At 42.7% G+C, this 16494-nt stretch overlaps 1 protein-coding gene across 2 annotated transcripts in view; it reads right to left on the bottom strand.

Moving 5' to 3' along the window:
- Positions 1 to 14098: 14098 nt before the first annotated feature.
- LOC141111651 (inactive hydroxysteroid dehydrogenase-like protein 1) overlaps positions 14099 to 16494 on the bottom strand; it is a 63329-nt gene continuing 60933 nt past the window's right edge. For both annotated transcript variants that reach the window (XM_073603804.1, XM_073603805.1), the window contains exon 5: positions 14099 to 14562. In XM_073603804.1, the coding sequence (XP_073459905.1) occupies positions 14458 to 14562 (105 nt within the window). In that variant the 3' untranslated portion in view covers positions 14099 to 14457. The remainder of the gene's footprint in view (positions 14563 to 16494) is intronic.

The following is a 16494-nucleotide window of genomic DNA, read 5'->3' as shown; positions in this document are numbered from 1 at the left end:
TGTCCCCATCAGAGTCCTCCTTTACATTAGATGTCCCCATCAGAGTCCTCCTTTACATTAGATGTCCCCATCAGAGTCCCCCTTTACATCAGATGTCCCCATCAGAGTCCTCCTTTACATTAGATGTCCCCATCAGAGTCCTCCTTTACATTAGATGTCCCCATCAGAGTCCCCCTTTACATCAGATGTCCCCATCAGAGTCCTCCTTTACATCAGTTGTCCCCATCAGAGTCCTCCTTTACATCAGATGTCCCCATCAGAATCCTCCTTTACATCAGATGTCCCCACTAGAGCCCCCCTTTACATCGGATGTCCCCATCAGAGTCCTTTACACCAGATGTCACCATCAGAGTCCCCCTTTAAATCAGAGCAATATATCACACAGAACTGTCAGGTAGTGTGCAAGTCAGCGCTCACTGGCAGCTTTAAGGTGGATCATAAGGGATCAATAACAGGGAGGGGGGGAAACAACAAGATATACCCAAAATGAATTAATAAGTTAGTCCATAGTAGTAAGGAATATCAAGGAGAAGTCCACAGGACAGATGGATCCACAGGTGGATGGGGATTGCACACACAGTCACTGGCAGCTCCTCAGCAGGAAATGGGAGTTCCCTCAGACAAACCAAAACAGCAGAAAGAGGGCGCCTGGGTCGGGTCAGTGTGATAGTAAAAGCAAGTAACACTTTATTCAGATACACTTACATAAAAGTATCTTGCAAGCTGCACACAGGATGGATGTGGATCACCAATCAAGTAGTCAGCCATCACAAGGGATGAGAAGACCACTGTGGGGATAAGCTCAGACCTGCCTTATGGAGGCATATAACCAGCAGTGTCTCCAGCTCTCACACCTGCTCTCACAGAGCTAGCAAGAGACCAAATCAGGATGGAGGCGGGCCGCAACGCGTTTCTGAGGTGCCTCCTCCTTCTTCAGGCTACCTAGATGTCCCCATCAGAGCCCCCCTTTACATTAGATGTCCCCATCAGAGTCCCCCTTTACATAAGATGTCCCCATCACAGCCCCCCTTTACATTAGATGTTCCCATCAGAGTCCCCCTTTGCATTAGATGTTCCCATCAGAGTCCTCCTTTACATTAGATGTTCCCATCAGAGTCCCCCTTTACATTAGATGTCCCCATCAGAGTCACCCTTTTCATTAGATGTCCCCATCAGAGCCCTCCTTTTCATTAGATGTCCCCCCTCTCCCCCCCTCCCCTTGTACTCACAGCAATTCACCTTCAATCCACCTTCCGATTGGCCGTGATGAGTCAGTGAAACCAGAAATGAAGTCAAATGACCCGCCATTCACACACCACAGCAGGGAACAATGCTATAGAGGGAGTGTTCAGGGCACAGAGCTCAGCGCCCCGAGCACTTCCTAAAGGAAGCCAATAGAGCTTCTTGTTTGCAATCACGTGATTGCATACACGTCATGCTTCCCATAGCAGCTGTGTGTCCCCTTAAAGGGCCATTATTTTTTTTCTATTTTTTTTTTTTTTTTTTTTTTGCTATTGCAGCACATTATGCTTCCCATACACCTGTGTGTCCTGCATCCTGCACACTCTTAAAGGGCCAGATTTTTTTTTAAAGTTTCATTTATTTTTATAATTATTTATTTTTTATGATGAATAGCTTTGGGGGGGTAGCACCCCTGTGCCCCCTATGAGCGGGCCGCCACTGGTAGCCAACCTGGCTAATTTGTAGTGTTAAAGCAGAACTCCGGGATTTTCAAAAAAATCCCCCATTAGTACACCCCCCCGCACACAAAACACTAAACAGTTAAAAAATTGTGAAATTTCTTACCGTTTAAGAGATATGGCTGATTGAATTTTCAGGAAGTCAGCTTTGTGATTCAAAAACTGCATCATCGTTTCTGGCAGGGAGAATCTCTTAGAACAGTGATTGCATCATATCCTCTTCTCTCTCTCTAACTGTAATCAGACTACATTTCCCATGAATCCTTGGGATTGGAGAGAATGTGGGAGGTACACTAGGGTTGTGCATGTAAATGTGAACTCGGCCACTTCAACATAAATCACACGCCTCATTCTGCAGCCAGCAAGCCATACATAACACACGGTATGATAGGTTACAGCCTTATCACTGCAAAGCATTTTAATATACAGTGGGGACGGAAAGTATTCAGACCCCCTTAAATTTTTCACTCTTTGTGATATTGCAGCCATTTTCTAAAATCATTTAAGTTCATTTTTTTTCCTCATTAATGTACACACAGCACCCCATATTGACAGAAAAACACAGAATTGACATTTTAGCAGATTTATTAAAAAAGAAAAACTGAAATATCACATGGTCCTAAGTATTCAGACCCTTTGCTCAGTATTTAGTAGAAGCACCCTTTTGATCTAATAAAGCCATGAGTCTTTTTGGGAAAGATGCAACAAGTTTTTCACACCTGGATTTGGGGATCCTCTGCCATTCCTCCTTGCAGATCCTCTCCAGTTCTGTCAGGTTGGATGGTAAACATTGGTGGACAGCCATTTTTAGGTCTATCCAGAGATGTTAAATTGGGTTTAAGTCAGGGCTCTGGCTGGGCCATTCGAGAACAGTCACAGAGTTGTTGTTAAGCCACTCCTTCGTTATTTTAGCTGTGTGCTTAGGGTCATTGTCTTGTTGGAAGGTAAACCTTCGGCCCAATCTGAGGTCCTGAGCACTCTGGAGAAAGTTTTCGTCCAGGATATCCCTGTACTTGGCCGCATTCATCTTTCCCTCAATTGCAACCAGTTGTCCTGTCCCTGCAGCTGAAAAACACCCCCACAGCATGATGCTGCCACCACCATGCTTCACTGTTGGGACTGTATTGGACAGGTGATGAGCAGTGCCTGGTTTTCTCCACACATACCGCTTAGAATTAAGGCCAAAAAGTTCTATCTTGGTCTCATCAGACCAGAGAATCTTATTTCTTACCATCTTGGAGTCCTTCAGGTGTTTTTTAGCAAACTCCATGCAGGCTTTCACGTGTCTTGCACTGGGGAGAGGCTTCCGTCAGGCCACTCTGCCATAAAGCCCCGACTGGTGGAGGGCTGCAGTGATGGTTGACTTTCTACAATATTCTCCCATCTCGTGACTGCATCTCTGGAGCTCAGCCACAGTGATCTTTGGGTTCTTCTTTACCTCTCTCACCAAGGCTCTTCTCCCCAGATAGCTTGCCAGCTCTAGGAAAGGTTCTGGTCGTCCCAAACGTCTTCCATTTAAGGATTATGGAGGCCACTGTAAACTTAGGAACCTTAAGTGCAGCAGAAATTTTTTTGTAACCTTGGCCAGATCTGTGCCTTGCCACAATTCTGTCTCTGAGCTCTTCATGCAGTTCCTTTGACCTCATGATTCTCATTTGCTCTGACATGCACTGTGGGTTGTAAGGTCTTATATAGATAGGTGTGTGGCTTTCCTAATCAAGTCCAATCAGTATAATCAAACACAGCTGGACTCAAATGAAGGTGTAGAACCATCTCAAGGATGATCAGAAGAAATGGACAGCACCTGAGTTAAATATATGAGTGTCACAGCAAAGGGTCTGAATACTTAGGACCATATGACAATTCTGTGTTTTTCTGTCAATATGGGGTGCTGTGTGTACATTAATGAGGGAAAAAAATTAACCTAAATGATTTTAGCAAATGGCTGCAATATAACAGAGTGAAAAATTTAAGGGGGTCTGAATACTTTCCGTCCCCACTGTAAATGCATATTAATATAATAGAAATTTAATGCATTTAATAAATCAATTTAAATTAAATAATACATTGAATGCATTTAATATAAATGCAAACCAGTGCAGCTTATCAGTGTCCACCAGTGCCGAATGTCAAGGACCACCAGTCAGGGACCCCCAGTGCAGCATGTCAAGGTCCACCAGTGCCACTTGTCAGGGACCACCATGTCAGGACCACCAGTCAGGGACCACCAGTGCCACTTGTCAGGGACCACTACTCAGGGACCACCAGTGCTGAATGTCAGGGACCACCAGTGCCGAATGTCAGTGACCACCATGTCAGGGACTACCATGTCAGTGACCACCTGTGCTGCTTGTCAGGGACCACCATGTCAGGGACCACCAGTGCCGAATGTCAGGGACCATCAGTGTCGCTTATCAGGGACCACCATTTTAGGGACCACCAGTGCCACTTGTCAGGGACCACCATGTGAGGGACCACCAGTGCTGCTTGTCAGGGACCACCATGTGAGGGACCACCAGTGCCGAATGTCAAGGACCACCAGTGCCACTTGTCAGGGACCACTATGTCAGGGACCACCAGTGCCGCTTTTCAGGGACCACCACGTCAGGGACCACCAGTGCCGAATGTCAGGGACCACCAGTGCCACTTGTCAGGGACCACCATGTCAGGGACCACCAGTACCACTTGTCAGGGACCACCATGTCAGGGACCACCAGTGCTGCTTGTCAGGGACCACCATGCCAGGGACCACCATGTCAGGGACCACAATGGGACCACCATGTCAGGGACCACCAGTGCCGAATGTCAGGGACCACCATGTCAGGGAAAACCAAGTCAAGGACCACCAGTGCCGCTTGTCAGGAACCACCATGTCAGGGACCTGGTTATGTCAGTGCCGAACAGTGGCGGGCCGTCCATAGGGGGCACACAGGCGCCACCCCCCCCCCCACCCAGCAGTCACAAAAAAATGTAAAAAATTTTTTTAAGTGCACTGTGTTCAGGCGCCAGACACAGTGCACTATGGGAAGTGCCAAGTCAATGCAATCGCGAGATTGCAGACGAGGCACTTCATTTGCAGGCTTTTGACCTGCTTTGGGGCGCAATACAAAGCCCGGGAGCTTTGTTGTTCAAGTTAAGAGGTCACTTCTGGTTTCCCTGTTCCACAGAGAAACCGGAAGTGACGTTGGCTGCTCCGTGGAACGCACAGCCCGAGCGGAGCTGCCTGTAAGGTAAGTGAGGCTGCATTTGATGGGACACAGCAAGGCTGCATATGATGGGGCACAGTGAGGCTGCATATGATGGGGCACAGTGAGGCTGCATATGATGGGGCACAGTGAGGCTGCATTTGTTGGGGCACAGTGAGGCTGCATATGATGGGGCACAGTGAGGCTGCATATGATGGGGCACAGTGAGGCTGCATATGATGGGGCACAGTGAGGCTGCATTTGATGGGGCACAGTGAGGCTGCATTTGATGGGGCACAGTGAGGCTGCATATGATGGGGCACAGTGAGGCTGCATATGATGGGGCACAGTGAGGCTGCATATGATGGGCACAGTGGCTGCATTCAATGCTGAACAGTGGCTGCATTTGATGGGGCACAATGGCTGCATAAGATGGGCACAGTGGCTGCATAAGATGGGCACAGTGGCTGTATTTGATGGGGCACAGTGGGAGCATTTGATAGCACAGTGGCAGCATTTGATGGCCCAAATGGGAGCATTTGATATGGCACAGTGGCTGCGTTTGATGGGCACAGTGGCTGCGTTTGATGGGCACAGTGGCTGCGTTTGATTGCACAGTGGCTGCGATTGATGGTACAGTGAGGCAGCAATTGATGAGGTTTTTTCTGAAATTTTAAGTTTGTTTGCGCCCCCCCAAAAAATTTTGAGCACCAGCCGAGACTGGTGCCGAATGTCAGGGACCACTAGTGCCGCTTGTCAGGGACCACCATGTCAGGGACCACCAGTGCCGCTTGTCATGGACCACCATGTCAGGGACCACCAGTGCCGTTTGTCAGGGACCACCATGCCAGGGACCACCATGTCAAGGACCACAATGGGACCACCATGTCAGGAACCATAATGTCAGGGACCACCTGTGGTAATCATTTTTTAGCTGCTCAGCTACAGCATTTTTCTGGCTAGACGACAGTGGGGGACACTGATACTATACAGGGTCTGTTATAGTCGTTATTTAAGGAATATCCATTAATATCCTTATTGGAGACAAGAAATATGCTAAGGGATAAGGGGTTCCTAACTGGTAAATTAATCAATAAAGTCTGGCAAGAAATGAAAAGGATTACAAAGGTTACGGGCTATACCTCTTATGCCGCATACACACGGTCAGACCTTTCGGCTACGAAAGTCCAACGGACGCCGACAGACCAATTCCAGTGAACAATCCGATCGTGTGTGGGCTTCCCCGAACTTTCAGCGGACTTTTCGAGCCACAAATCTGACGGACTTTAGATTTGGAACATGCTTCAAATCTTTACGTCATAACTCCGCCGGACCCAGAAATCCGCTCGTCTGTATGCTAGTCCGATGGACAATAACCGACGCTAGGGCAGCTATTGGCTACTGGCTATCAACTTCCTTATTTTAGTCCGGTGTGCGTCAACACGTACGAAACCGTCTGACTTTTGTGTGATCGTGTGTAGGCAAGTCCGGTCGTTAGAAAGTCTGTTGAAAGTCCACCAAAAGTCCGTCGAAAGTCTGTCGAAAGTCTGTCGGACGGGCTGTCGGACTTTTGTAGCTGAAAAGTCTGACCGTGTGTACGCGGCATAATACTTCAATATGAGATAATTCTAGTTATGAGGAATTGAGGAAATTGGAAGGGTTTGAATTTTTGGGGAAAACAGGAGGTGAGGTATATGACGCAATTATTCCAGAATGGTATACTAAAAACTTTTAATCAATTAACCGCTGAATATAATATCCTGAATCAAAGATTTTTCCAATATCTACAGCTCAGACATGCTCTACAGATGCAGGCCCACTCCTCCGATTTTAGACTCAGTAATTCTATAATAATCTCTTTATTGGATGTGAAGGTCCATAAGCAGGGCCTTATATCAAGGCTATATGGGGTATTATATAATAAGTTTCAAGAATCAATAGATATTCCATCAAGGGTGCAATGGGTAGGTGACCTGGGTCCAATATCAGATGATCAATGGGCAATAGCATTGTCTACAGTTCCCAGGGTTTCCTTATCCACTATGCAAAGTTGAACACAACTATTCATTTTCCTGGCGCGTAAGTTAATAGCACAAAAATGGATCTCAATATACCCCCCAACACTATTGAAATGGACATCACAAATACAGGAAAATCTGATAAAAGAGAAATATATTTTTCTACATAGAAGCTGCCCAGGGAAATTCAAGAATATTTGGAAAAGGTGGATGGTAGGCATGTGCAATTCGTTTCGTTCCAAATTCGTTTTTTAACGAATTTCGACAAATTCGTTAATTCGGGAATATCCGAATTAACGAAAACTTGTTTAACAAATTTTTTCCGAATATTCGTAAATTCGATAAAATTGGACATTCGTAAGTTCGGGCATTTGTACATTCGTACATTCGCAATTTACGAATGTACATTCGTACATTCGTAAATTAGTGAATTCGTAAATTTGTAAATTCGAAAATTCAGAAATCTGAAATAATAGTTAACTAATAATAACTTAACTACTAGTAATTACTAGTAACTTTTAAATTATAGGTATTGTAATTTCCAAAGTTATGAATGATCCGAAAAAATGGAATGGAACGTAATGAATTAATAATAATAAATAACAATAATAATAATAACAACGTTTTATTATTATTATTTATTATTAATTTGTTCCGTTCCATTTGTTTAGATGCAGCATTCGTTTTGGATAATTCGTAACTTCAGATAAATTCGTATTTGTTACGTTCACTGACAGTCAAATTTGAAAGGAAATTACAATACCTATAATTTAATAGTTAGTTACTATTTCAGATTTTTGAATTTTTGGGTTTTTGGATTTTCAAACTTCGAATTTACAAATTTCCAAATTTTCTAATTTACAAATGTACGATTTTACGAATTTACGAATGTACGAATTTACAAATGAACAAATGTAAAAATGTACGAATGAACGAATGTACGAATGAACGAATGTTCGAATTTACGAATGTACGAATGTACGAACGAACGCATTTACGAATTTACGAATGAACGTATTTACGAATCCCGATCATAACGAATGACCCGAAAAACAAAAAAAAAAATAAACTAATGAAACGAAAACGAAAATGAACGAATTTTTTGGCTGTGCACATGTCTAGTGGATGGAGACCTGTGAATCTGATATGGAAGGAGATATATAACATAGGAAAGGATGCCAAGAAGAGTGGATTGATCAAGGGGAGGGAGAGGATTCAATTTTATAAAAAAGTAAAATATTTTTTTAATTTGTGTTTTTTTTGTTTTTGTTTTAAGGGGTATTCCGGCCGCAATTTTTTTTTTTAAAAGTCAGCAGCTACACACACTGTAGCTACTGACATTTAATAAGGACACTTACCTGTCCAGCGAGCCCGCGATGTCGGCCCCCTGGAGGCCAATCCATCCATCAGATCGGCTGCCGGCGCCTCCATCTTAACGAAGGGAAACAGGCAGTGGAGCCTTGCGGCTTCACTGCCAGTTTCCTACTGCGCATGTGCAAGTCATGCGGCGCTTTGTGAATGGCCCCGTTGTTTTCTGGGACACACACATGTCCCAGAAAGCAACGGGGGACGCTCGCCGAAGAGGAGGAAGCACCGCGGAATAGGAAGAGACAGATTAGGAAGACTGCCTAGCAACAGGGGTTTCAGGTAAGTTAAAAAAAAATTTTTTTCAATTTTTTTTTTTTTTACAAGAATATTAATGCACTTTTTTGATTTAGGGTGGCCCTCCACTTTATGATGTGATTTATTTTGTAATTGTCATGTTTTTTCTTTTTTTCTTGTACTTAGGATGCATATATGTTTTGGTTCATGTTATAATTTTATATAAAAATAATAATAAAGAGATATTGGATTTAAAAAAAAAAAGAACATACCTACAGAAATCTTGTTTCTAACCTGGGGACTGCCTGTAGTGACTGTGAGTGATTAGAACTCTTCTCATTTTACATTGTTGCTTGTACCACCGTTAGGGAGATTCCCCCTCTCTATTTGTCCTGTTTACCATTATCATCGAAAGCGAAAGTAAAAGAAAATCACCAATTTTGGGGTGTGCTCAGAAAAGCTATAGTGGGGAAATCTTCCAATGGGGACACTAGTTCTGGTGACCTGGGGGTCCCCAAGAAATTCCCTTCATTTGCAGGGATTTCCTCTCACTTCCTGTTTGGCTTTGGGACAGGAAGTGAAGGGGAATCTTCATAATGGGACAAAGATGGTGAAATAAAAAGCTGACAGAGGTTATAACCCTCCATCACTCTATCCAATATGAAAAAAAAGTTTTGCCTATAGTTCTACTTTAATTTATCACCAAGCTTTGTAATTTTATTAATTTTCACGTTTCACGCTTTTTCAAGATTCTCACTTCCTTCCACTATTGGATTTTGGTCGCCACCTCTCAGTTTTTTTGACCATTTCATTGTAGCACCCTCCTAGATAGGTGTTCGAATTAGGAGAATTAGGTAAATTAAGGAAGGGCTCACTGTACCCAGTTGAGCTGCAGTTAGTTTTTAGGCAAATGTATTTTTTTTTTATTTTTATGGGGTTTTTTTGTTTTAGTAGGTGACAGAACAATCAAAGATCATTAACACTGTGTAGAGTACAACATGAAACTTACATTTAAAGTGATATATAGTTCTGCTTGCGCCTGCCCCTACTAAATTGTGACGATGCGTATTGGCCGGGTGAAGCTGTTGCTGAGGACCAAGAGAGTTGTTGTGTTTAAAATGTGTACATTTTTTTATAAATAAATATTGGGTGTCTTACAGAAGTGACTTCCATTTGGAGGAAATACATGACTTTGCTGCATTTAGGAGATGGATTGTTAAAGATTTTTTGTATATCTCCTTTGAAGAAATATTTAAATACAAAAGGCAGGCTGCTGGGTCGTCTATTAAGTTCCCCTTAGTTAGGTCATGTATAAGGGTATAAACTCGGGACCAGAAAGGTGAGATCCCTGGACATGTCCAAAATATATAAAATAGGGTGCCCTCTTTGTTTCTGCATCTGAAACAGTTGAGAGATACCTCTGGTAGCATTTTGTGTAAGGACCCTATGCCATCTGGTTAGGTAAATTTCTTTTTTGCCTCACAGTAACCAGTGTGGCTGTGTTGATTGTTTTGGTCTGTTCTATGTTCCACTTAAGGCGGGGCTTGACAAATTTGCTTTGAATCTGGGAGCCAGATAAAAAACACATCTCTTCTGAAGACTGGAGACCAGAACGGGACGGAATACTCCAGATGTGGCCTGACCAGAGTTTTATAAAGTGGAGTCCCTTGTTATAAAGATCTCCTGTTACCTGCTGACCTTATATGATTGCTTGATTACCTTTGGGACCAGGTGAGAGGCCACTCGATTCATGGTGAAGGGTTCCAGTATCAGTCACAATTGTTTGCTGTTATCATCACACTCCTGGTGGATTTATGTCAGCTTATTTGGACATTTATTATTGGACATTTCTTTTTGCTCCCTGTATTTCTCTCTATGGTCATTTATTGATTTAGCGCTGCACCTTTTTTATTATTTTTCTGGAGGGATTTGATCGTTTACCCTGGTGTTCAGCTGCTTCAGTTATTTTCATTTTTGTGTCATATGTGCGCTGATATATTTTTTTATATTTTTGTTCTATGTTCCAGTAGTTTCAGCAGGATTGACTGCTTCCCCTTGATTAGTCCAGAAAGCTCTGGAAATTAGTGAGCAGGAAGAGTCTAATCAGGAGATAAATGTTTATACAGCCCTGGCCTGTATAAATACTCTGAGACAGAGTGCAGCTGGGTCTTTTTTCTTAGAAGAAGATCACAGCCTAAGGGGGGCTGATTGCCCCCTTAGAACATCCGGCCTTGTGCCTACGGGGTGTTGAGGCCTCAGGTTGGCTAGCTGGTAAATTCTGGATCTTTCTGCTATTGACCTTTATGATATGGCCTTTTGAGATTTGCTGACCCCACTCCAGTGGTGGTGATATAATACTGTAAGTGAATGCTTATCTTTTTATTTTAACAAAGTGTACCGGTTTCTGGCATCCTTTTGCTTTCTATGTTCATTATCCAAATCACACCTCACACCTTCCCAGGAAGAAAGTTCTCATCTCTGAGACAAGGTTCTGTGCAATGAGCTGTCTCTCCCGATTGTGGTCAGCTATGGCAGGGTTCTGTTCATCCTGCAGCAGCATTTTAGTAAATCAACCCCATTGTACTCTGAGCAGTCTTGTACACATATTTCCAAACACCTAATGAAAACCTAAGGAAAGTACTTGGTGTGCCTGAAATGATACCTTAGGCTCTGTGTGGATTGGTGAGAAAAACACCAAGCCAATCAAAAGAGCAGACATTCTTGATTCTATATCAATACATAGATTACTATTAAATTTGTTTCAAAAATGTGAAATGCTATTTTTATTTACCATTGTAAAAAATAAAGTATGGCTGTGTAGCTGGGTGCTGCTACGGGCTGTGTGATCTTCCCCCACTCTCTCCCTCCCCCTTCTCCTAATAGTGGCAGTTAGCTAGTGTGCGATAGACAGGGAGAGAAATGCAACTGATTTTCTTTTTCCCCCTTCTCACTGCAGGTCTGTGCAGGCTCTTCCTCTGCTCACCCCCTCTGCTGCCCAGTGAAAGAGGGAATGCAGACAGTTTTTTTTCTTTCTCACTGCTGGCTGTGCTGTGGCTGTGTGTGTTTGCTTGCTCCTGCTGTCACCGCTCCCTCATGGCAGAGCAGAATAGATCAAGTCAGAGAGAGGAAGAGAAAGAACCTCAGAGAGAACTTGCTGGGAAGAAGCTATGAATTGTAGTTCTTAAAGGGGGCGCTGCATCATGCTTGCTATTGAAGACTAATGGCTACTGGACTTCAATTCCCACAAGTGGCTACACTTAGAGGAGGAGAGCTTTACCGTTTTCCCAGGCAATTTGTACCTGATTGCAGTTCATCCAGGGAAGAGAATGATCACCAAGTCATTGGGACCAGATTAGCTGCCTGCCAGGAAGTGGTGAGCTGAGCTACACATCTTAAATGTTCAGAACTCATTGTTAGTCCCGGTAGAGACTGCTCCTACTTTTTTTTTTTGGATCCAACAAGAGACTGCTCCTACTTAGCAGCATACCTGTCATGCCTTACTCACTAAAGGGATAGTGCACCATCTAAAGAAGGGCCCCACCAAAAGGCGACCATTATTAATTACAAGGCGCCAGGTACTTTCTACTACATTCAGGGGTATCCCCATACTAAGGACACATACACCTGCCTGCTGTTGGGGTTGTATGCACAAGGTGTAAACCAGGACCTTTTTATGATTCTTCTGAACTGGTTGAGGTTGTTTAGAGACTATAGTTACCCGGAGTAGTTTAATTTAATTTTTCTATACAATTTGAGTGCCAGCTAGTGCGTAATGAACCATTTCATAGCATGCTTAAATCTGTGTAATATGTTTATCGTTTTACTCTCTGTTTGCATTGCCTTAATAAATGTAATTAACAATCTCTGAGCTGTTTGTGGCTTTATGTTTGTGCATTCTTATGCCCTGTACACACGGTCGGATTTCCCCACGGAAAACGTGTGATAGGACCTTGTTGTCGGAAATTTCGACCGTGTGTGGGCTCCATCACACATTTTCCATCGGAATTTCCGACACACAAAGTTTGAGAGCTTGCTATAAAATTTTCCGACAACAAAATCCGTTGTCGGAAATTCCGATCTTGTGTACACAAATCCGACGCACAAAGTGCCACGCATGCTCAGAATAAATTAAGAGACGAAAGCTATTGGCTACTGCCCTGTTTATAGTCCAGACGTAAGTGTTTTACGTCACCGCGTTTAGAACGATCGGATTTTCCAACAACTTTGTGTGACCGTGTGTATGCAAGACAAGTTTGAGCCAACATCTGTCGGAAAAAATCCATGGATTTTGTTGTCGGAATGTCCGATCAATGTCCGACCGTGCGTACAGGGCATTAGAGTGGTAGCCTGCTAACCCACAGGTTTAAATGACTTTAGTGTACAACCAAGTGTGTCAGTGGGGATGGAGCAGTTAAGAAAGTCTTGGCAGAACAGAAGACCCGTCATCACCAGCAGTTCCTGCAGGGGTAAGCGATACAGCTGCAAATTGAAATGCAAACATTTAATTATTAAATATAAAGAGGCTTTTGTGGCAAGTTATGATTTGGTTGAAGTCCAAAGACTGTAAAAAGAAGCAGATTGGTTGCTAGATGTTATTGCACTTTGCTCTACAACTCATTGCCGTCCATTAATAAGGGATAGTGGGGCCTAATAGGCTATGTAGGCTAAGCCCTAGCGGGCCTCACTTATCAAAGGTCTTCAGTAGTACCTTTGTGATCTGAAGTCTGGCTTTGCTGATTCCTGTTACTGACCCAGCTTGTTCTTTGACCTGCCTGAAACTTCTGCTTCTATGCTTAACTGTTCCTGTACCAATCCTGGGGTGTGTCACCAAATCTTAAAGCCCCTGTGATGCCAACATCACCAACTTTGTTGTACCTACACTCCCTGTCTCCCTATGCAGGAGTGTTTGGACTGGAGCAGTATGAGAGACTGCTCTCATTATCTTAGGCTCCCTATCCAGATACATGAGATTTAGTTTGTCACCACTGTTCTGCTCTCTGATGTTCCTTGCTGGATGTTCTGATATGAGAAAGCAAAAGCCCTGCCTCTACCAAGATGGCCACCTCCACACAAAGACAGTGCAGAACAAGACATGGTTAATAGTAATGGAGAATATCAGCTTTAGGGAGACCAAAGACAATGCTGTGGACTAGTTCTTTGCACTCTGTCTACCTTCTAAAAGCTTCCAAAATTCAGTTATATTTTTTACCAATAACAACTGTATAAAGTGTGATGGCCTACCTTCACTGTATATGAATGGAATGGATGGTTTAGGTTCTCATACTACATAGTTGGTAAATATTGTTGATTCTGCTTACGGACGTTTCTACTGATGCCACTGCCTAGGAAGAGTCAGCTACACTTGTAGGTCGGTAGGCAGCCTTACAGCAAGGAGGTGACCATTATCATAGCCAGACAACAACCCCAGCTATTTGATCATTTATTTATTATTTTATTGTAGTTTAACCCAGGTTGCACATTTAACATAATTTCAAATAAGGGTTAGTAAGATAAAATAAAAGGTAATTTTCAACATTAAACAGTACTTTTAGCTAGTAAAACATCAAGACAATGATCATGAAAAATAACCCAATTAGTAGTAAACATGCATGCTTTGGCGCATTTCTTACTCATTTCTAGGAAGGTTCACAGAAACACTTGTTTCTGCGTGCATTCCCAGAATGCGCATGTGTGAACGGGTCCTAACGGTTCACAACCACTTTAAATATGACCAATGGACATGAAAGTAATAATAACAAAAGAAGAAGAAAATATACTCAACACTTGGTAAAAAAATAGGTGAATAGAGCCAATAATAATAATAATAAGGATAAAAAAAAGGAAAAATGTAAATGCAATATAATGTGTAATTAAAGATAATATAGATAGAATATTATCTCTCCTACAAGTCTTTAACATATTTAACAGTAGAGAAACTGGAGTGGTGGATTTTTATAACTTCACTGGTTTGAGATTGTGCTCTTTGCGAAGGATGTTGCAAAGAAAGATAAGTATGGAAACCCAGAGCCGTTCCGGAATCCAAGAAGTTAACGATAACTGTGGGAAAAAAAGTTAACAAAAATCAACTTTCTACTAGAACAGCTTCTCCTTAGCAGTGCAAGCTCATCTATTTTCATTTTTTGCATGTGCATCTGATGGAACGTCTTAAACTCTTTTATACCTAAAGCGGAACTAAACCCTACTATCTTTTTCAGCCAAGGAAGCTGCCATTTTAGCCTCTGTTTGATCTGCAACCGCCATGGTGCTGCACATGTGATCAGTGATGACACCAGACATTTGATGGTTTGAACATTTGGCTGAGAGTACAAGCAAATGTGACAGTTTGCATTCCTGGCATGATGGGAATGTAACTGTTGTTTGGAAACCTTTGGTTTAGTTTCAGCTTTAAAGCTGGACTCTTGACAAAAAAGCTAAATACACAGTTAAATAAATACATGTTACCTTATCTGTCAAAGGATTTGTATATTTCTTAGAGTGGGGCTTTAAAGTCTCTCTGAGGCTGGGTTCACACTATAGAAAGCAGCGGCTCACAGCAGGAGTCTGGTGCGTCCCCATTCACTGTATCAGGTCTGATTTCAGCCCCAATTTTGGGATGAAATCGGACCAGAAACGGACCAAAAAGACGCTCGGGGCTCCTGTGCACTTCGCACTCGAGCCGCCGCAGAGATAATGCTGCTGTGCAATTTCACTGCTGAACAAACAGTGCTAGGAAGTGGGAAAATAATGCTCTACTGGCAGGAGCAACAGTTCATAAAAAAAAGTCACCAGTGTGTCATATAGGCCATTTTTTATTTTCCCAGAGTTTCAATTTAGGGACAAGGACTGTAATCCTGTAATTTCCACACTGGATGGATGTAGGCAGGTTAAGTTATTGTTTAGTTTGGTGTATTTTAAGTGGATTACCTGAAAAACATCCTTATTTATTTATTTCAGTTACTTATACAGCGCTGTCAATTTACGCAGCACTTTACATATACATTGTAAGGAATATACACAGTCAGGTCCATAAATATTGGGACATCGACACAATTCTAATCTTTTTGGCTCTATACACCACCACAATGGATTTGAAATGAAACTAAGAAGATGTGCTTTAACTGCAGACTTTCAGCTTTAATTTGAGGGTATTTACATCCAAATCAGGTGAACGGTGTAGGAATTACAACAGTTTGTATATGTGCCTTCCACTTTTTAAGGGACCAAAAGTAATGGGACAGATTAACAATCATCCATCAAACTTTCACTTTTTAATACTTGGTTGCAAATCCTTTGCAGTCAATTACAGCCAGAAGTTTGGAACGCATAGACATCACCAGACGCTGGGTTTGACAGCAACAGATTCCAAATGCAAATAGCACACTTGAAATGAACTCTGGACCTTTTATCTGCTCCATGTAAATGGGATAATGAGGGGATAACACACACCTGGCCATGGAACAACTGAGCAGCCAATTGTCCCATTACTTTTGGTCCTTTAAAAAGTGGGAGGCACATATACAAACTGTTGTAATTCCTACACCGTTCACCTGATTTGGATGTAAATACCCTCAAATTAAAGCTGAAAGTCTGCAGTTAAAGCACATCTTGTTCGTTTCATTTCAATTCCAAATCCATTGTGGTGGTGTATAGAGCCAAAAAGATTAGAATTGTGTCAATGTCCCAATATTTATGGACCTGACTGTACATTTACATTATACATTCACATCAGTCCCTACCCTCAAGGAGCTTACAATCTACGGTCCCTAACACACATTCATACAATTTAGACAGGATCCGATTACCCTACCAGCATGTCTTTAGAGTGTGGGAGGAAACCGGAGTACCCGGAGGAAACCCACGCAGGCACAGGGAGAACATGCAAACTCCAGGCAGATGGTGTTGGTATTTGAACGAGCGACTCTTTTGCTGCTAGGTGAAAGTGCTAACCACTGTGCTGCATCCTTATAAGAGCTCCTAAATCATACTTCA

This window comes from Aquarana catesbeiana, linkage group LG11 (genome assembly GCF_042186555.1).
Source record: "Aquarana catesbeiana isolate 2022-GZ linkage group LG11, ASM4218655v1, whole genome shotgun sequence".
Lineage (NCBI taxonomy): Eukaryota > Metazoa > Chordata > Amphibia > Anura > Ranidae > Aquarana > Aquarana catesbeiana.
This window is presented reverse-complemented; position numbering and strand designations above follow the sequence as displayed.